The following is a 21,218-nucleotide window of genomic DNA, read 5'->3' as shown; positions in this document are numbered from 1 at the left end:
CGAATACAGTTTAAAGTTGTTCACAGAGCACATATGACAGGGGCGAGGTTGAGTAGGTTCTTTGGGATGGAGGACAGATGTGGGAGGTGCTCGGGGGAGCCCGGCAAATCACGTCCACATGTTCTGGTCGTGCCTGGCACTGGATGGGTTCTGGAGGGGTTTTGCGAGGACTATGTCCAAGGTGGTGAACACCCGGGGTAAGCCGAGCTGGGGATTAGCACTATTTGGGGGTATCAGACGAGCCGGGAGTGCAGGAGGCGAAGAGGGCCGGTATTCTGGCCTTTGCGTCCCCGGTAGCCCGGCGGAGGATTTTGTTACTGTGGAAGGAGGCAAAGCCCCCTAGTGTGGAAGCTTGGATCAATGACATGGCAGGGTTCATCAAGCTGGAGAGGATGAAGTTTGCCTTGCGAGGGTCTGTGCAAGGGTTCCTCAGGCGGTGGCAACCATTCCTAGACCATCTCGCGGAGCGTTAGGAGGAGGTCAGCAGCAGCAGCAGCCCAGGGGCGGGGGGGGGGGGGGGGGTTCTTTTGGGGTGGGAGTGGAGAGAATGTGGGACTCGCTCCCACAGGGGAATGGGGAGAATGTGGGACTCGCTCCCACAGGGTGTGGGGAGAATGTGGGATTTGCTCCCACAGGGAGTGGGGAGAATGTGGGATCCGCTCTCACGGGGAGTGGGGAGAATGTGGGACTCGCTCCAACGGGGAGTGGGGGGGGAATGTGGGACTCGCTCCCACAGGGAGTGGGGAGAATGTGGGATCCGCTCTCACGGGGAGTGGGGAGAATGTGGGATTCGCTCCAACGGGGAGTGGGGGGGGGAATGTGGGACTCGCTCCCACAGGGAGTGGGGAGAATATGGGACTCGCTCCCACAGGGAGTGGGGGAGAATGTGGGACTCGCTCTCACGGGGAGTGGGGAGAATGTGGGACTCGCTCCCCACGGGGAATGGGGAGAATGTGGGACTCGCTCCCACGGGGAGTGGGGGAGAATGTGGGACTCGCTCCCCACGGGGAATGGGGAGAATGTGGGACTCGCTCCCACGGGGAGTGGGGAGAATGTGGGACTCGCTCCCCACGGGGAGTGGGGGGAATGTGGGACTCACTCCCACGGGGAGTGGGGGGGAATGTGGGACTCGCTCCCACAGGGAGTGGGGAGAATGTGGAACTCGCTCCCACAGGGAGTGGGGAGAATGTGGGGACTCACTCCCACGGGGAGTGGGGGGAATGTGGGACTCACTCCCACAGGGAGTGGGGAGAATGTGGGACGCGCTTCCACGGGGAGTGGGGGGAATGTGGGACTCGCTCCCACAGGGGAGTGGGGAGAATGTGGGACTCGCTCCCACGGGGAGTGGGGGGAGAATGTGGGACTCGCTCCCACAGGGAGTGGGGAGAATGTGGGACTCGCTCCCACGGGGAGTGGGGGAGAATGTGGGACTCGCTCCCACAGGGAGTGGGGAGAATGTGGGACTCGCTCCGACAGGGAGTGGGGAGAAGTGGGGACTCGCTCCCACGGGGAGTGGGGGAAATGTGGGACTCACTCCCACAGGGAGTGGGGAGAATGTGGGACTCGCTCCCACGGGGAGTGGGGAGAATGTGGGACTCACTCCCACAGGGAGTGGGGAGAATGTGGGACTCGCTCCCACGGGGAGTGGGGAGAATGTGGGGACTCACTCCCATGAGTGGTTACGGTGAATATTGGAGATACATTAATAGGGAACAAGCTCCTTGTGACAAACCCATCTGATGAATTGCAGCATTGGAGCTACCACGGCGACAGTGGTCTTTTCAGGACAAGCCAGGGCCGTGGTGCAGCTAATCCACACCACTGAGGCCTGAGTTCCCGAGCAGGGATACAAAATGCTGCAGAATCATTATTGGGAAGTGCCCCTCTGCAGACCGATCACCTTCGACCCAGCAAGGAGGGAGCTATCGCCTGACTTCCGAGATCTGCATTTTCTGGAGAGGAAATACATACGAGGGGAATCTGGATCCACACAAGGGAGAAAGGAAGGATATGCCAATCGAGTGAGGGGGTAGGAGAAGGTTTGTGTGGACGAATGGCGTTTATGTGCTGCATGCTCGATGTGGGAACATCATGTTCCATCACTGAATCACATCTCGCTCAATTACTGAAAACAATTGACAGTGGAGGTTACAGAGCAACCAGAATGTGACGAGATCGTGGTGTAAGTGTCCTAATCTGCGTGGCATGCTGTACACCAACAAACAACAGGGATTGGAATGGGAGAGGTAAAGAAACAAACTAGCCACGAGGTAATTGACGAGTGGGACCGACTAATGGAGCTGAATGGTCTCCTGGTTATGGAATAAGTGAAGCTGAATACCAAAGCAGATGAGTAACCCAGCCCCTGGTGCCGGGAATTTTAAATACAGGCCAACGTTCAAACCAGATTTTAAATTCAGACTTTATTTTAAAGAAAAAAATACATTTTCTGTACAGTTCAGAACTGTTTACAATCATCTAGTCTGCGAGTAAGGTGCTTTGGTCCTCGTGACAATATTCGGCTCCAACTATTTAATTTCCATAAAAGTTCATTTCTTGCCAAGAACACAACATTGAAAAAAGACTAACAAAGGCCTTCACTTTGAAAAGTGAAATCCAGCAATTTATCAGACAGACAGAGGAGCAGCCATTGACTGCTGGAATGTGAATACGCGGACACGCCGCTGATCTGCATGGTGGATCCGAGGGGGTCAGGCCACTCTCGCCCCAGCTGTTGGGTGGCGGAAGATTAGCTAACCTATCCACTTGCCCACAGTTACTTCACAGACGACTTGAAAATGAGAACGACTGCAAGGACAAAATCTGCTAAAGATTGCTTTCTCCCCATCTCATTGACTTAACAAATACAGAGTCGATTACTTGGCTTCTCACCAGACCTCCTCCATGCACCTGACAGCTTAGCAGGGCCCACGTCGCAACCACAACTGACAAGTTGGGGAGAGAGAGAAATGAACCTTTGCGTCCCATCTCACTCTGCTGCTTAACCTTCTCTCACAGGATCGCCACCCTAACTGAAAAGATGCCAAACCCATTCACCACAACAGTCTTTATATATTAACCTCGATCTTGCACACAATCAAACCGTTTCACATCGTTTAATAATTCCACTGACTCGGTCCGAGTCTCATTCAAATCCTGTTGACATCCCACTGCTGCAAATAAATGTAAAACTCTGCTTACACCAGAGAGAGAGCAACGGTCTCCCCCCATTTACTAGAGGGTGTCCGGCAATTCCAGAATCCAACATCCACCATCCTGCCTTTCCTATTCAAAACATTGTCTAACTAAATCCAGTATCAACGTCATTTCCCCCGCCCCTTTCACTGAATGGGGCACAGTGAAAATGGAAAGAAGAGGAAGCTGAGAAACACGTGCAGAGTATTTACAGAACCTCACAAAGGTCCTCGTCGAGGATCACCTCATCTCAACTCGTACCTGCACAACCAGTGAATCTCTCAGCCCGAGCACCTTGGATTTTCAGACAGGATAGAGGCGGGGGGCAGAGAGAGAGAGAGAGAGAGAGAGAATCTGCCCGTTAAACCCGTCAAGCGTTGCTGCTTGAAGGGAGGTCCAACGAGGAAACGGAGGCGGAGGAGATGGAAGTGCTGCGTTCAAGGCTGCTGTTCGTCACTCGCCACTGCATCACCGTCGTGTCCTTACCCCCCGTCGAAATCAGGTGGGTGTCATTGTGCGTGAACCGGACATTAGTCACATGGCTGCCATGGCCGCAGTACACATGGCTGGGCGCCTACAAGCAAAGGGGAATGGAGAGGGTCACAGTTAGCACGTAGTGGGGCATTTTCTAGGTAACAAGTTCATCACTGATATTTACAGATCGTCATTGTGAGTACAGTGAACAAGAATCATATTATTTGCACAGATGTGTTGTTGGGAGAGATTAGTTAGACGGAAGCTGGGAGAGAAATACATTGGGGATGCTTTAATCCTGCCTTATTGAGGTTAGTGGACTAGTCAAGATTGTAACAATCTCCTGAAGGAATTCATGGCGAGGGCATATTTGGAACCTGTGTACACACGGATATATCACCAAGGGTGCATTTCACTAAGGGTTGTATTGCATCATCCCCTCAACTTGTTTTAATAAGAGCATAATGGACTTCCGGGTGCGGCAATGACCAGCTGAGTCACACGTTTCGGCACCTCCCTTTGGAACGGACTTTTGGGCTCTTGATAGGAGCCCCAACGGCAATTTAAACGGCCAAAATCACTGTGCGGTAAACTAGAAGGGAATCCCCCCGGATACACATGGAAAAAGGTGAGGATAGCGGCCGGATTGCAGTGGATCCTTTGGAGCAGCGGCAAGGAAGGGAAGCTCGAAGCAAGATGGCGTCGGAAGGTGGCTGTTTGTTATGGGGCCCGGAGCAACAAGAGTTCCTGCGGCACTGTGTGGAAGAGCTGAAGAAGGAGTTGAAGAAGGAGGTGTTGGCCCCGATATTACAGGCAATTGAAGGGCTAAAGGAGGAGCAGAGGACCCAGGAGCTGGAGCTTCGGGTCGTGAAGGCAAAGGCTGCTGAAAATGAAGATGAAATACAGGGCCTGGTGGTGAAGACAGAGACGCACGAGGCACAGCACAAAAGGTGTGTGGAGAGGTTGGAAGCACTGGAGAATAATTCGAGGAAGAATTTAAGAGTCCTGGGTCTTCCCGAAGGCGCAGAGGGGGCGGACGTCGGGGCATATGTGAGCACGATGCTTCACTCGCTAATGGGATCCTTTGGAGGTGGAGGGAGCCTATCGAGTTCTGGCGCGAAGACCAAAGGCTGGAGAAATACCTCGAGCTATAGTGGTGAGGTTTCTCCGCTACAACGACAGAGAGACGGTCCTCAGATGGGCGAAGAAAACTCGGAGCTGTAGGTGGGAGAACGCGGTGATCCGCGTATACCAGGATTGGAGTGCGGAGGTGGCGAGAAGGAGGGCAAGTTTCAATCGGGCCAAGGCGGTGCTTCACAAAAAGAAGGTTCAATTTGGAATGTTGCAACCGGCGAGACTGTGGGTCACACACCAAGGGAAGCACCACTACTTTGAGACGGCAGAAGAGGCGTGGACATTCATTGTGGACGAGAAGCTGGAATAGTCTGGCGAGAGAAAGCGCTTCTGGGATAAAGTGGTGGGGTGATTATGTGGGGCGAGGAAGGGGAAGGGGGGGGGGGGGGGGGATGATTTTTCAATGTGTTAATTTTTCAATCCTGTAACTTTTCTCTCTTCCCCTCGTTGGGGGGGGGGGGGGGGGGGGGGGGGGAAGAGTATGAGGAACTGTGGGGGCCGGTGGGAAGGAAAGGGGAAGGAGAAGGGAAATGCGCCATTAGGGGCGGGGCCGAGTGGGAAACGCGGGCTTTGCTCCCGCGCTATGGTAATTGTGACGGGAACAGGGACGCAGGAAGGAGGGGGCCTCGCACAGTGAGGGGCCGAGGGTAAAGGGGGAAGCCGAGGTCAGCCAGAGTTCGCTGACTTCTGGGAGCAACATGGGGGGTGCAACTACGCTAGAGGGGGATCTAGCGGAGGGGGGGGGGGGGGAAAGAGTTAACTGGGTTGCTGCTGCTAAGGAGAAGGGGGAGCTGTTATGGGATGGGGTGGTCGAGATGGGGGGGCACCGTCGGTGGGATATACAGGTACGTGGGAACCGGGTGAGGAGCTGGGTTAAAAAAGGGGATGGCTAGTCGACAAGGGGGGGGGGGGGGGTAAAGAGCCCCCCAACCCGGCTGATCATGTGGAACGTGAGAGGGCTGAACGGGCCGATTAAAAGGGCACGGGTACTCGCACACCTAAAGAAATTAAAGGCAGATGTGGTTATGTTGCAGGAGACGCACCTGAAACTGATAGACCAGGTCAGACTACGTAAAGGATGGGTGGGGCAGGTGTTTCATTCGGGTTTAGATGCAAAGAATAGGGGGGTGGCTATCTTAGTGGGGAAACGGGTACTGTTTGAGGCAAAGACCATAGTGGCGGATAGTGGGGGTAGATATGTGATGGTGAGTGGCAGATTGCAAGGGGAGGCGGTGGTTCTGGTGAACGTATACGCCCCGAACTGGGATGATGCAAACTTTATGAGGCGTATGTTGGGGCGTATCCCGGACCTGGAGGCGAGAAAGTTGGTAATGGGGGGGGGAGAGACTTCAATACAGTGCTTGATCCAGGGCTGGACCGGTTGAGGTCCAGGACCGGGAGGAGGCCGGCAGCGGCCAGGGTGCTCAAGGACTTCATGGAGCAGATGGGAGGAGTAGACCCCTGGAGATTTATTAGGCCTAGGAGTAAGGAGTTCTCATTTTTCTCCCATGTTCACAAGGTATATTCACGGATAGGCCTTTTGTCTTGGGAAGGGCACTGATTCCAAAGGTGACAGGGACGGAGTATACGGCCATAGCCATTTCGGACCACGCTCCACATTGGGTAGACCTGGAGGTAGGAGAGGAAAAAGAACAGCACCCACTCTGGAGAATGGATATGGGCTTATTGGCGGATGAGGGGATGTATCGAAAGGTACTTGGAGCTTAATGACAACGGAGGGGTTCAGGTGGGAGTGGTCTGGGAGGCATTGAAGGCGGCGGTCAGAGGGGAACTGATATCCATAAGGGCACATAAAGGGAAGCAAGAGGGTAAAGAAAGGGAGCGATTGTTGAGAACACTTTTGAGGGTGGACAGGCAATATGCAGAGGCACCGGAGGAGGGACTGTACAGGGAAAGACAAAGGTTACATGGAGTTTGACCTGCTGACCACGGGTAAGGCAGAGGCACAGTGGAGGAGGGCACAGGGTGTACAGTATGAGTATGGAGAGAAGGCGAGTCGGCTACTGGCCCACCAATTGAGGAAGAGGGGAGCGGCGAGGGAGATAGGTGGGGTGAGAGATGAGGAGGGAGAGATGGAACGGGGAGCGGAGAGAGTGTTCAAGGCATTCTATGAGAGGTTATATAAGGCTCAGCCCCCGGAAGGGAAGGAGGGAATGATGTGTTTCCTGGATAAGCTGGAATTCCCGAAGGTGGAGGAGAAGGAGAGGGCGGGACTGGGAGCACAGATTGAGATGGAGGAGGTGGTAAAGGGAATTGGGAGCATGCAGGCGGGGAAGGCCCCGGGACCGGATGGGTTCCCGGTGGAATTTTATAGGAAATATATGGACCTACTGGCCCCGCTTTTGACGAGAACCTTTAATGAGGCCAGGGAAAGGGGGAAGTTGCCCCCGACTATGTCGGAGGCGACGATATCGCTACTTTTGAAGAAGGACAAAGACCCGCTGCAGTGTGGGTCCTACAGGCCCATTTCCCTTTTGAACGTAGATGCTAAGCTCCTGGCCAAGGTGATGGCGACGAGGATAGAGGACTGTGTCCCGGGGGTGGTCCACGAGGATCAAACTGGGTTCGTTAAGGGGAGACAGCTGAACACGAACATACGGAGGCTGCTAGGGGTGATGATGATGCCCCCACCAGAGGGGGAGGCGGAGATAGTGGTGGCGATGGACTCCGAGAAAGCATTCGACAGAGTGGAGTGGGACTATCTGTGGGAAGTGTTGAGGAGATTTGGTTTTGGAGAAAGGTTTATCGGATGGGTACAGCTGCTATATAGGGCCCCGGTGGCAAGTGTGGTCACGAACAGGCAGAGGTCTGACTACTTCCGTCTTTATAGAGGGACGAGGCAGGGGTGTCCCCTGTCTCCATTACTGTTTGCATTGGCAATTGAGCCCCTGGCCATAGCACTGAGGGGCTCCAGGAAGTGAAGGGGAGTACTCAGGGGAGGAGAAGAACACCGGGTATCATTGTATCCAGATGATTTATTGCTGTATGTTGCAGACCCAGTGGAGGGAATGCCTGAGATAATGCGGACACTCAGGGAGCTTGGGGAATTCTCGGGGTACAAATTGAATATGGGGAAGAGTGAGTTGTTTGTGGTGCATTCGGGGGAGCAGAGCAGGGGAATAGATGATTTACCGCTGAGGAAGGTAACAAGAGATTTCCGGTACTTAGGGATTCAGATAGCCAGGAGTTGGGGAACCTTACATAGGCTTAATCTAACACGATTGGTGGAACAGATGGAGGAGAATTTTAAGAGATGGGACATGGTGCCCCTGTCACTGGTGGGTAGGGTGCAGGCGGTCAAAATGGTAGTCCTCCCGAGATTCCTTTTTGTGTTTCAGTGCCTCCCGGTGATAGTCACGAAGGCTTTTTTCAAGAAAATCGAGAAAAGTGTCATGAGTTGTGTGTGGGCTGGGAAGACCCCGAGAGTGAGGAGGTTTTTTTTTGCAGCGTAGCAGGGATGGGGGGGGGGGGGACTGGCACTTCCGAACTTAAGGGAGTACTATTGGGCCGCCAATGTCTCAATGGTGTGTAAGTGGATGGGAGAAGGGGAGGGAGCAGAGTGGAAGAGATTGGAGATGGCGTCCTGCAAAGGAACCAGCCTACAAGCACTGGCGACGGCGCCTTTGCCGTTCACCCCGAAGAAATACACCACAAGTACAGTGGTGGTGGCAACACTGAAAATTTGTGGGCAGTGGAGACGGCATAGGGGAATGACGGGAGCCTCGGTGCGGTCCCCGATAAGAAATAATCATAGGTTTGTCCCGGGGAGAATAGATGGGGGATTTAGAGCATGGCAGAGAGCTGGGATTGTGCAATTGAGGGATCTGTTCTTAGACGGGACGTTTGCGAGTCTGGGAGCACTGACGGAAAAATATGGGTTGCCCCAAGGGAATGCATTTCGATACATGTAACTGAGGGCTTTTGCGAGGCAACAGGGAAGGAAATTCCCGCAGCTCCCGACGCAGGAGATTCAGGATAGAGTGATCTCAGGGACATGGGTGGGGGATGGTAGGGTGTCAGATATATACAGGGAAATGAGAGACGAGGGGGAGATCATGGTGGATGAGCTGAAGGGAAAATGGGAAGAAGAGCTGGGGGAAGAAATTGAAGAGGGGCTGTGGGCAGATGCCCTACGTAGGGTGAACTCTTCGTCCTCGTGCGCCAGGCTTAGCCTGATACAATTCAAGGTTTTGCACAGGGCGCATATGACCGGAGCAAGGCTCAGTACATTTTTCGGGGTAGAGGATAGGTGTGGAAGATGCTCGAGAAGCCCAGCAAACCACAGCCACATGTTTTGGTCATGCCCGGCACTGCAGGGGTTCTGGGTGGGGGTGGCAAAGGTGCTTTCAAAGGTGGTGGGGGTCCGGGTCGAGCCAAGCTGGGGGTTGGCTATATTTGGGGTTGCAGAAGAGCCGGGAGTGCAGGAGGCGAGAGAGGCTGATGTTTTGGCCTTTGCGTCTCTAGTAGCCTGGCGAAGGATATTGCTTATGTGGAAGGAAGCCAAACCCCCGGGCGTGGAGACCTGGATAAATGACATGGCAGGGTTTATAAAACTAGAACGGATAAAGTTCGCACTAAGGGGTTCGGCGCAAGGGTTCACCAGGCGGTGGCAACCGTTCATTGACTACCTCGCAGAACGATAAAGGAAATGGGAAGGTAGCAGCAGCAACCCGGGGGGGGGGGGGGTGGAGGGCTCGGGTGGGTCCTCAGGGGTGTTTTTGTATAGATATTTGTACTTGGTTATGTATATTGGATTGTTTGATTTTATTATTTGGGAGAGTTATTATTTTTATTATGGCAGTTGCCATTTAGTATATATAATTACTTATTTGTTAAAAACGGTCGCTGTTATTTATATTGTTTTATTGTTATAAAAAGGGAAAAACCTTTGTACTGTTTTGTTTGGCCGAAAAATTTGAATAAAATATATATTTTTAAAAAGAGCATAATGGATGGATTGGTTTATTGTCACGTGTACCGAGGTACAGTGAAAAGTATTGTTCTGCGTGCAGCTCAAACAGATTATTCCGTACATGAAAAACATACGACATACTTAAATACACAGTGTAAATACACAGACACAGGCATCGGGTGAAGCATACAGGAGTGTTGTACTACTCAGTAGAGAAGATGTGGAGAGATCAGGTCGGTCCATCAGAGGGTCGTTTTGGAGTTTGGTAACAGCGGGGAAGAAGCTCTTTTTGAACCCGTTAGTGCGTGTTCTCAGACCTTTGTATCTCCTGGTCGATGGGAGAAGTTATAAGACAGAATAACCCGCTTGGGAGGGGTCTTTGAATATGGAGGTGTAGATGGAGTCAACGGATGGGAAGCGGGTTTGCTTGATGGACTGGGCGGTGTTCACGACTCTGAAATTTCTTGCGGTCCTGGGCCGAGCAGTTGCCGTACCAGGCTGTGATGCAGCCAGATAGGATGCTTTCTATGGTGCATCTGTAAAAGTTAAGAGTCAATGTGGACATGCCAAATTTCCTCAGTTTCCTGAGGATGTATAGGCGCTGTTGTGCTTTCTTGGTCAGCGTCGACGTGGGTGGACCAGGACAGATTTTTGGCAATGTACACAACTAGGAATTTGAAGCTGTCAACCATCTCCACCTGGGCCCCGTTGCTGCATCAACGTGATGTATCAATAAATCCATGATGTGGAGATGCCGGCGTTGGACTGGGGTGGGCACAGTAAGAAGTCTCACAACACCAGGTTCAAGTCCGACAGGTTTGTTTCACCTGAGGAAGGAGCAGTGCTCCGAAAGCTAGTGATTTGAAACAAACCTGTTGTACTTGTATGGGGAGTAGGGGATGGATAATAATGATGGTGTATGACAATATCCTGTATAAATCCAATATTACCTCCCTCCAGAGAATGCTGTCAATGTTGATGTCTCTGTCATAGAGTCATCCGATCACATCTATGTACAACACCTTTCCACATTAACAGGTGATATATAAATGCAAGCACTTGTGGTCGAGTCACATCTCACTCCTCACCTTCCCTATACAACATAAAATGGAGCTGTCCAAACTATGGTTTACTGCAGCCCTGTTATTCCAGTAACCAGGGCAGGGGGCTGCTGCAGGACGGAGCGCCTCCTTGGGACAGTGTTAGGAATAACTGCAGCCCTGTTAATCCAGTAACCAGGGCAGGGGGCTGCTGCAGGACGGAGCGGAGCGCCTCCTAGGGGCAGTGTTAGGAATAACTGCAGCCCTGTTAATCCAGTAACCAGGGCAGGGGGCTGCAGCAGGACGGAGCGCCTCCTTGGGGCAGTGTTAGGAATAACTGCAGCCCTGTTAATCCAGTAACCAGGGCAGGGGGGCTGCAGTAACACGGAGCGGAGCGCCTCCTTGGGGCAGTGTTAGGAACAACTGCAGCCCTGTTAATCCAGTAACCAGGGCAGGGGGCTGCAGGACGGAGCGGAGCGCCTCCTTGGGGCAGTGTTAGGAATAACTGCAGCCCTGTTAATCCAGTAACCAGGGCAGGGGGCTGCTGCAGGACGGAGCGCCTCCTTGGGGCAGTGTTAGGAATAACTGCAGCCCTGTTAATCCAGTAACCAGGGCAGGGGGGCTGCAGTAACACGGAGCGGAGCGCCTCCTTGGGGCAGTGTTAGGAATAACTGCAGCCCTGTTAATCCAGTAACCAGGGCAGGGGGCTGCTGCAGGACGGAGCGCCTCCTTGGGGCAGTGTTAGGAATAACTGCAGCCCTGTTAATCCAGTAACCAGGGCAGGGGGCTGCTGCAGGACGGAGCGCCTCCTTGGGGCAGTGTTAGGAATAACTGCAGCCCTGTTAATCCAGTAACCAGGGCAGGGGGCTGCTGCAGGACGGAGCGGAGCGCCTCCTTGGGGCAGTGTTAGGAACAACTGCAGCCCTGTTAATCCAGTAACCAGGGCAGGGGGCTGCTGCAGGACGGAGCGCCTCCTTGGGGCAGTGTTAGGAATAACTGCAGCCCTGTTAATCCAGTAACCAGGGCAGGGGGCTGCTGCAGGACGGAGCGCCTCCTTGGGGCAGTGTTAGGAACAACTGCAGCCCTGTTAATCCAGTAACCAGGGCAGGGGGGCTGCAGTAACACGGAGCGGAGCGCCTCCTTGGGGCAGTGTTAGGAACAACTGCAGCCCTGTTAATCCAGTAACCAGGGCAGGGGGGCTGTAGTAACACGGAGCGGAGCGCCTCCTTGGGGCAGTGTTAGGAATAACTGCAGCCCTGTTAATCCAGTAACCAGGGCAGGGGGGCTGCTGTAACACGGAGCGGAGCGCCTCCTTGGGGCAGTGTTAAGAATAACTGCAGCCCTGTTAATCCAGTAACCAGGGCAGGGGGCTGCTGCAGGACGGAGCGCCTCCTTGGGGCAGTGTTAGAAATAACTGCAGCCCTGTTAATCCAGTAACCAGGGCAGGGGGCTGCTGCAGGACGGAGCGGAGCGCCTCCTAGGGGCAGTGTTAGGAACAACTGCAGCCCTGTTAATCCAGTAACCAGGGCAGGGGGCTGCAGTAACACGGAGCGGAGCGCCTCCTTGGGGCAGTGTTAGGAATAACTGCAGCCCTGTTAATCCAGTAACCAGGGCAGGGGGCTGCAGCAGGACGGAGCGCCTCCTAGGGGCAGTGTTAGGAATAACTGCAGCCCTGTTAATCCAGTAACCAGGGCAGGGGGCTGCAGTAACACGGAGCGGAGCGCCTCCTTGGGGCAGTGTTAGGAATAACTGCAGCCCTGTTAATCCAGTAACCAGGGCAGGGGGCTGCTGCAGGACGGAGCGCCTCCTTGGGGCAGTGTTAGGAACAACTGCAGCCCTGTTAATCCAGTAACCAGGGCAGGGGGCTGCAGTAACACGGAGCGGAGCGCCTCCTTGGGGCAGTGTTAGGAACAACTGCAGCCCTGTTAATCCAGTAACAAGGGCAGGGGGCTGCAGCAGGACGGAGCGGAGCGCCTCCTTGGGGCAGTGTTAGGAATAACCGCAGCCCTGTTAATCCAGTAACCAGGGCAGGGGGCTGCAGCAGGACGGAGCGGAGCGCCTCCTTGGGGCAGTGTTAGGAATAACTGCAGTCCTGTTAATCCAGTAACCAGGGCAGGGGGCTGCAGCAGGACGGAGCGCCTCCTAGGGGCAGTGTTAGGAATAACTGCAGCCCTGTTAATCCAGTAACCAGGGCAGGGGGGCTGCTGCAGGACGGAGCGGAGCGCCTCTTTGGGGCAGTGTTAGGAATAACTGCAGCCCTGTTAATCCAGTAACCAGGGCAGGGGGGCTGCAGCAGGACGGAGCGGAGCGCCTCCTAGGGGCAGTGTTAGGAATAACTGCAGCCCTGTTAATCCAGTAACCAGGGCAGGGGGCTGCAGCAGGACGGAGCGGAGCGCCTCCTAGGGGCAGTGTTAGGAATAACTGCAGCCCTGTTAATCCAGTAACCAGGGCAGGGGGGCTGCAGCAGGATGGAGCGCCTCCTTGGGGCAGTGTTAGGAATAACTGCAGCCCTGTTAATCCAGTAACCAGGGCAGGGGGGCTGCAGCAGGACAGAGCGCCTCCTAGGGGCAGTGTTAGGAACAACTGCAGCCCTGTTAATCCAGTAACCAGGGCAGGGGGGCTGCAGCAGGACGGAGCGCCTCCTAGGGGCAGTGTTAGGAACAACTGCAGCCCTGTTAATCCAGTAACCAGGGCAGGGGGCTGCTGCAGGACGGAGCGCCTCCTTGGGGCAGTGTTAGGAATAACTGCAGCCCTGTTAATCCAGTAACCAGGGCAGGGGGGCTGCAGTAACACGGAGCGGAGCGCCTCCTAGGGGCAGTGTTAGGAATAACTGCAGCCCTGTTAATCCAGTAACCAGGGCAGGGGGGCTGCAGTAACACGGAGCGGAGCGCCTCCTAGGGGCAGTGTTAGGAACAACTGCAGCCCTGTTAATCCAGTAACCAGGGCAGGGGGCTGCAGCAGGACGGAGCGCCTCCTAGGGGCAGTGTTAGGAATAACTGCAGCCCTGTTAATCCAGTAACCAGGGCAGGGGGCTGCTGCAGGACGGAGCGCCTCCTAGGGGCAGTGTTAGGAATAACTGCAGCCCTGTTAATCCAGTAACCAGGGCAGGGGGCTGCTGCAGGACGGAGCGCCTCCTAGGGGCAGTGTTAGGAATAACTGCAGCCCTGTTAATCCAGTAACCAGGGCAGGGGGCTGCTGCAGGACGGAGCGGAGCGCCTCCTAGGGGCAGTGTTAGGAATAACTGCAGCCCTGTTAATCCAGTAACCAGGGCAGGGGGGCTGCTGCAGGACGGAGCGGAGCGCCTCCTAGGGGCAGTGTTAAGAACAACTGCAGCCCTGTTAATCCAGTAACCAGGGCAGGGGGGCTGCAGCAGGACGGAGCGCCTCCTAGGGGCAGTGTTAGGAACAACTGCAGCCCTGTTAATCCAGTAACCAGGGCAGGGGGGCTGCAGCAGGACGGAGCGCCTCCTAGGGGCAGTGTTAGGAATAACTGCAGCCCTGTTAATCCAGTAACCAGGGCAGGGGGCTGCAGTAACACGGAGCGGAGCGCCTCCTTGGGGCAGTGTTAGGAATAACTGCAGCCCTGTTAATCCAGTAACCAGGGCAGGGGGCTGCTGCAGGACGGAGCGGAGCGCCTCCTAGGGGCAGTGTTAGGAATAACTGCAGCCCTGTTAATCCAGTAACCAGGGCAGGGGGCTGCTGCAGGACGGAGCGGAGCGCCTCCTTGGGGCAGTGTTAGGAATAACTGCAGCCCTGTTAATCCAGTAACCAGGGCAGGGGGCTGCTGCAGGACGGAGCGCCTCCTAGGGGCAGTGTTAGGAATAACTGCAGCCCTGTTATTCCAGTAACCAGGGCAGGGGGGCTGCAGTAACACGGAGCGGAGCGCCTCCTAGGGGCAGTGTTAGGAATAACTGCAGCCCTGTTAATCCAGTAACCAGGGCAGGGGGCTGCTGCAGGACGGAGCGCCTCCTTGGGGCAGTGTTAGGAATAACTGCAGCCCTGTTAATCCAGTAACCAGGGCAGGGGGCTGCTGCAGGACGGAGCGCCTCCTTGGGGCAGTGTTAGGAATAACTGCAGCCCTGTTAATCCAGTAACCAGGGCAGGGGGCTGCAGGACGGAGCGGAGCGCCTCCTTGGGGCAGTGTTAGGAACAACTGCAGCCCTGTTAATCCAGTAACCAGGGCAGGGGGCTGCTGCAGGACGGAGCGGAGCGCCTCCTTGGGGCAGTGTTAGGAATAACTGCAGCCCTGTTAATCCAGTAACCAGGGCAGGGGGCTGCTGCAGGACGGAGCGCCTCCTTGGGGCAGTGTTAGGAACAACTGCAGCCCTGTTAATCCAGTAACCAGGGCAGGGGGCAGTAGTAACACGGAGCGGAGCGCCTCCTTGGGGCAGTGTTAGGAATAACTGCAGCCCTGTTAATCCAGTAACCAGGGCAGGGGGCTGTAGTAACACGGAGCGGAGCGCCTCCTTGGGGCAGTGTTAGGAATAACTGCAGCCCTGTTAATCCAGTAACCAGGGCAGGGGGGCTGCTGTAACACGGAGCGGAGCGCCTCCTTGGGGCAGTGTTAGGAATAACTGCAGCCCTGTTAATCCAGTAACCAGGGCAGGGGGCTGCTGCAGGACGGAGCGGAGCGCCTCCTTGGGGCAGTGTTAGGAACAACTGCAGCCCTGTTAATCCAGTAACCAGGGCAGGGGGCTGTAGTAACACGGAGCGGAGCGCCTCCTTGGGGCAGTGTTAGGAACAACTGCAGCCCTGTTAATCCAGTAACCAGGGCAGGGGGCTGCTGCAGGACGGAGCGGAGCGCCTCCTTGGGGCAGTGTTAGGAATAACTGCAGCCCTGTTAATCCAGTAACCAGGGCAGGGGGCTGCAGCAGGACGGAGCGGAGCGCCTCCTTGGGGCAGTGTTAGGAATAACTGCAGCCCTGTTAATCCAGTAACCAGGGCAGGGGGCTGCAGCAGGACGGAGCGCCTCCTAGGGGCAGTGTTAGGAATAACTGCAGCCCTGTTAATCCAGTAACCAGGGCAGGGGGCTGCAGCAGGACGGAGCGGAGCGCCTCCTAGGGGCAGTGTTAGGAATAACTGCAGCCCTGTTAATCCAGTAACCAGGGCAGGGGGGCTGCAGCAGGATGGAGCGCCTCCTTGGGGCAGTGTTAGGAATAACTGCAGCCCTGTTAATCCAGTAACCAGGGCAGGGGGCTGCAGTAACTCGGAGCGGAGCGCCTCCTAGGGGCAGTGTTAGGAACAACTGCAGCCCTGTTAATCCAGTAACCAGGGCAGGGGGCTGCAGCAGGACGGAGCGCCTCCTAGGGGCAGTGTTAGGAATAACTGCAGCCCTGTTAATCCAGTAACCAGGGCAGGGGGGCTGCAGCAGGACGGAGCGGAGCGCCTCCTTGGGGCAGTGTTAGGAATAACTGCAGCCCTGTTAATCCAGTAACCAGGGCAGGGGGCTGCTGCAGGACGGAGCGCCTCCTTGGGGCAGTGTTAGGAACAACTGCAGCCCTGTTAATCCAGTAACCAGGGCAGGGGGCTGCTGCAGGACGGAGCGCCTCCTAGGGGCAGTGTTAGGAATAACTGCAGCCCTGTTAATCCAGTAACCAGGGCAGGGGGCTGCTGCAGGACGGAGCGCCTCCTAGGGGCAGTGTTAGGAATAACTGCAGCCCTGTTAATCCAGTAACCAGGGCAGGGGGGCTGCTGCAGGACGGAGCGGAGCGCCTCCTAGGGGCAGTGTTAGGAATAACTGCAGCCCTGTTAATCCAGTAACCAGGGCAGGGGGGCTGCAGCAGGACGGAGCGCCTCCTAGGGGCAGTGTTAGGAACAACTGCAGCCCTGTTAATCCAGTAACCAGGGCAGGGGGGCTGCAGCAGGATGGAGCGCCTCCTAGGGGCAGTGTTAGGAATAACTGCAGCGCTGTTAATCCAGTAACCAGGGCAGGGGGGCTGCAGCAGGACGGAGCGCCTCCTAGGGGCAGTGTTAGGAACAACTGCAGCCCTGTTAATCCAGTAACCAGGGCAGGGGGGCTGCAGTAACACGGAGCGGAGCGCCTCCTTGGGGCAGTGTTAGGAACAACTGCAGCCCTGTTAATCCAGTAACCAGGGCAGGGGGCTGCAGGACGGAGCGCCTCCTTGGGGCAGTGTTAGGAATAACTGCAGCCCTGTTATTCCAGTAACCAGGGCAGGGGGCTGCTGCAGGACGGAGCGCCTCCTTGGGGCAGTGTTAGGAATAAGTGCAGCCCTGTTAATCCAGTAACCAGGGCAGGGGGGCTGCAGTAACACGGAGCGGAGCGCCTCCTAGGGGCAGTGTTAGGAATAACTGCAGCCCTGTTAATCCAGTAACCAGGGCAGGGGGCTGCTGCAGGACGGAGCGCCTCCTAGGGGCAGTGTTAGGAATAACTGCAGCCCTGTTAATCCAGTAACCAGGGCAGGGGGCTGCAGCAGGACGGAGCGGAGCGCCTCCTAGGGGCAGTGTTAGGAATAACTGCAGCCCTGTTAATCCAGTAACCAGGGCAGGGGGCTGCTGCAGGACGGAGCGGAGCGCCTCCTAGGGGCAGTGTTAGGAATAACTGCAGCCCTGTTAATCCAGTAACCAGGGCAGGGGGGCTGCAGGACGGAGCGGAGCGCCTCCTAGGGGCAGTGTTAGGAATAACTGCAGCCCTGTTAATCCAGTAACCAGGGCAGGGGGGCTGCAGCAGGACGGAGCGGAGCGCCTCCTTGGGGCAGTGTTAGGAATAACTGCAGCCCTGTTAATCCAGTAACCAGGGCAGGGGGGCTGCAGTAACACGGAGCGGAGCGCCTCCTAGGGGCAGTGTTAGGAATAACTGCAGCCCTGTTAATCCAGTAACCAGGGCAGGGGTCTGCAGCAGGACGGAGCGCCTCCTAGGGGCAGTGTTAGGAATAACTGCAGCCCTGTTAATCCAGTAACCAGGGCAGGGGGGCTGCAGTAACACGGAGCGGAGCGCCTCCTTGGGGCAGTGTTAGGAACAACTGCAGCCCTGTTAATCCAGTAACCAGGGCAGGGGGCTGTAGTAACACGGAGCGGAGCGCCTCCTTGGGGCAGTGTTAGGAATAACTGCAGCCCTGTTAATCCAGTAACCAGGGCAGGGGGGCTGCAGCAGGACGGAGCGCCTCCTTGGGGCAGTGTTAGGAATAACTGCAGCCCTGTTAATCCAGTAACCAGGGCAGGGGGGCTGCAGTAACACGGAGCGGAGCGCCTCCTTGGGGCAGTGTTAGGAACAACTGCAGCCCTGTTAATCCAGTAACCAGGGCAGGGGGCTGCAGCAGGACGGAGCGGCGCGCCTCCTAGGGGCAGTGTTAGGAATAACTGCAGCCCTGTTAATCCAGTAACCAGGGCAGGGGGCTGCTGCAGGACGGAGCGCCTCCTTGGGGCAGTGTTAGGAACAACTGCAGCCCTGTTAATCCAGTAACCAGGGCAGGGGGGCTGCAGCAGGACGGAGCGGAGCGCCTCCTTGGGGCAGTGTTAGGAATAACTGCAGCCCTGTTAATCCAGTAACCAGGGCAGGGGGGCTGCAGTAACACGGAGCGGAGCGCCTCCTTGGGGCAGTGTTAGGAATAACTGCAGCCCTGTTAATCCAGTAACCAGGGCAGGGGGCTGCAGCAGGACGGAGCGGAGCGCCTCCTAGGGGCAGTGTTAGGAATAACTGCAGCCCTGTTAATCCAGTAACCAGGGCAGGGGGCTGCTGCAGGACCGAGCGGAGTGCCTCCTAGGGGCAGTGTTAGGAACAACTGCAGCCCTGTTAATCCAGTAACCAGGGCAGGGGGCTGCTGCAGGACGGAGCGCCTCCTTGGGGCAGTGTTAGGAACAACTGCAGCCCTGTTAATCCAGTAACCAGGGCAGGGGGCTGCTGCAGGACGGAGCGCCTCCTTGGGGCAGTGTTAGGAACAACTGCAGCCCTGTTAATCCAGTAACCAGGGCAGGGGGCTGCTGCAGGACGGAGCGGAGCGCCTCCTAGGGGCAGTGTTAGGAACAACTGCAGCCCTGTTAATCCAGTAACCAGGGCAGGGGGGCTGCAGCAGGACGGAGCGGAGCGCCTCCTTGGGGCAGTGTTAGGAATAACTGCAGCCCTGTTAATCCAGTAACCAGGGCAGGGGGGCTGCAGTAACACGGAGCGGAGCGCCTCCTTGGGGCAGTGTTAGGAATAACTGCAGCCCTGTTAATCCAGTAACCAGGGCAGGGGGCTGCTGCACGACGGAGCGCCTCCTAGGGGCAGTGTTAGGAACAACTGCAGCCCTGTTAATCCAGTAACCAGGGTACCTACTGTAGACCCCCCCCCCCCCCGACCTATCAGGCGTGCGGCTCACCTTGTGCACCTCCTCCCCTTGTCCCCGCAGGAGAAGATACTGATGCACATCAGGTGGAGGCAGGACCCCCCCAGGCGAGACAGCAGTCAGAGGTCTGTTGGATCATAGGACCCAGCTGGGTACCAGTCAGATGTCGAGCCGCTGGACAGAGTTATCCCAGAGTTGGTGCAGTCACTACGATAAGGGCGTGAGATTCCGGAGGGGATATCAGCGACATTCTAGTGAATGCACAGCCCAATGGCTACGGGCACAGGAGATCATGCTGACAATGCGTGACCCTGATACCAACATGGCGACTGCAGCGTAAAGCCTGGAGCCATGGCTCAGTCTCCTACGGCCATGACTGAGGAAATCAACATCATGTCCCAGTCGCTGAGGGTCATGTCCCAGACACAGGTGGACATTGCCGAGGCACTGTGTCCCAGTCGCTGAGGGTCACGTCCCAGTCACAGGTGGACATTGCCGAGGCACTGTGTCCCAGTCGCTGAGGGTCACGTCCCGGACACAGGGGGACATTGCCGAGGCACTGTGTCCCATTCGCTGAGGGACACGTCCCAGACACAGGTGGACATTGCCGAGGCACTGTGTCCCAGTCGCTGAGGGTCACGTCCCAGACACAGGTGGACATTGCCGAGGCACTGTGTCCCAGTCGCTGAGGGTCACGTCCCAGACACAGGTGGACATTGCCGAGGCACTGTGTCCCAGTCGCTGAGGGTCACGTCCCAGACACAGGTGGACATTGCCGAGGCACAGCACAGTATGTCCCAGACACAGGTGGACATAGCCGAGGCACTGTGTCCCAGTCGCTGAGGGTCACGTCCCAGACACAGGTGGACATTGCCGAGGCACTGTGTCCCAGTCGCTGAGGGACACGTCCCAGACACAGGTGGACATTGCCGAGGCACTGTGTCCCAGTCGCTGAGGGTCACGTCCCAGACACAGGTGGACATTGCCGAGGCACTGTGTCCCAGTCGCTGAGGGACACGTCCCAGACACAGGTGGACATTGCCGAGGCACAGCACAGTATGTCCCAGTCGCTGAGGGTCACGTCCCAGACACAGGTGGACATTGCCGAGGCACTGTGTCCCAGTCGCTGAGGGACACGTCCCAGACACAGGTGGACATTGCCGAGGCACAGCACAGTATGTCCCAGTCGCTGAGGGACGTCCCAGACACAGGTGGACATTGCCGAGGCACTGTGTCCCAGTCGCTGAGGGTCACGTCCCAGACACAGGTGGACATTGCCGAGGCACTGTGTCCCAGTCGCTGAGGGTCACGTCCCAGACTCAGGTGGACATTGCCGAGGCACTGTGTCCCAGTCGCTGAGGGACACGTCCCAGACACAGGTGGACATTGCCAAGGCACTGTGTCCCAGTCGCTGAGGGTCACGTCCCAGACACAGGTGGACATTGCCGAGGCACTGTGTCCCAGTCGCCGAGGGTCATGTCCCAGACACAGGTGGACATTGCCGAGGCACTGTGTCCCAGTCGCTGAGGGTCACGTCCCAGACACAGGTGGACATTGCCGAGGCACAGCACAGTATGTCCCAGTCGCTGAGGGACGTCCCAGACACAGGTGGACATTGCCGAGGCACTGTGTCCCAGTCGCTGAGGGTCACGTCCCAGACACAGGTGGACATTGCTGAGGCACTGTGTCCCAGACACAGGTGGACATTGCCGAGGCACTGTGTCCCAGTCGCTGAGGGTCACGTCCCAGACACAGGTGGACATTGCCGTGGCACTGTGTCCCAGTCGCTGAGCGTCACGTCCCAGACACAGGTGGACATTGCCGAGGCACAGCACAGTATGTCCCAGACACAGGTGGACATAGCCGAGGCACTGTGTCCCAGTCGCTGACGGACGTCCCAGACACAGGTGGACATTGCCGTGGCACTGTGTCCCAGTCGCTGAGGGTCACGTCCCAGACACAGGTGGACATTGCCGTGGCACTGTGTCCCAGTCGCTGAGCGTCACGTCCCAGACACAGGTGGACATTGCCGAGGCACTGTGTCCCAGTCGCTGAGGGTCACGTCCCAGACACCGGTGGACATAGCCGAGGCACTGTGTCCCAGACACAGGTGGACATTGCCGAGGCACTGTGTCCCATTCGCTGAGGGTCACGTCCCAGA

At 56.5% G+C, this 21,218-nt stretch overlaps 1 protein-coding gene across 1 annotated transcript in view; it reads right to left on the bottom strand.

Moving 5' to 3' along the window:
• Nucleotides 1-2,408: 2,408 nt before the first annotated feature.
• LOC140399837 (echinoderm microtubule-associated protein-like 3) overlaps nt 2,409-21,218 on the bottom strand; it is a 76,047-nt gene continuing 57,237 nt past the window's right edge. Inside the window, exon 8 of the mRNA XM_072489291.1 lies at nt 2,409-3,769. Within this exon, the coding sequence (XP_072345392.1) occupies nt 3,566-3,769 (204 nt within the window). The 3' untranslated portion in view covers nt 2,409-3,565. The remainder of the gene's footprint in view (nt 3,770-21,218) is intronic.

Source organism: Scyliorhinus torazame, chromosome 24 (genome assembly GCF_047496885.1).
Source record: "Scyliorhinus torazame isolate Kashiwa2021f chromosome 24, sScyTor2.1, whole genome shotgun sequence".
Classification (NCBI taxonomy): Eukaryota; Metazoa; Chordata; class Chondrichthyes; order Carcharhiniformes; family Scyliorhinidae; genus Scyliorhinus; species Scyliorhinus torazame.
Note: the sequence above shows the minus strand (reverse complement) of the source record. Positions and strands in the feature narration are given on the sequence as shown.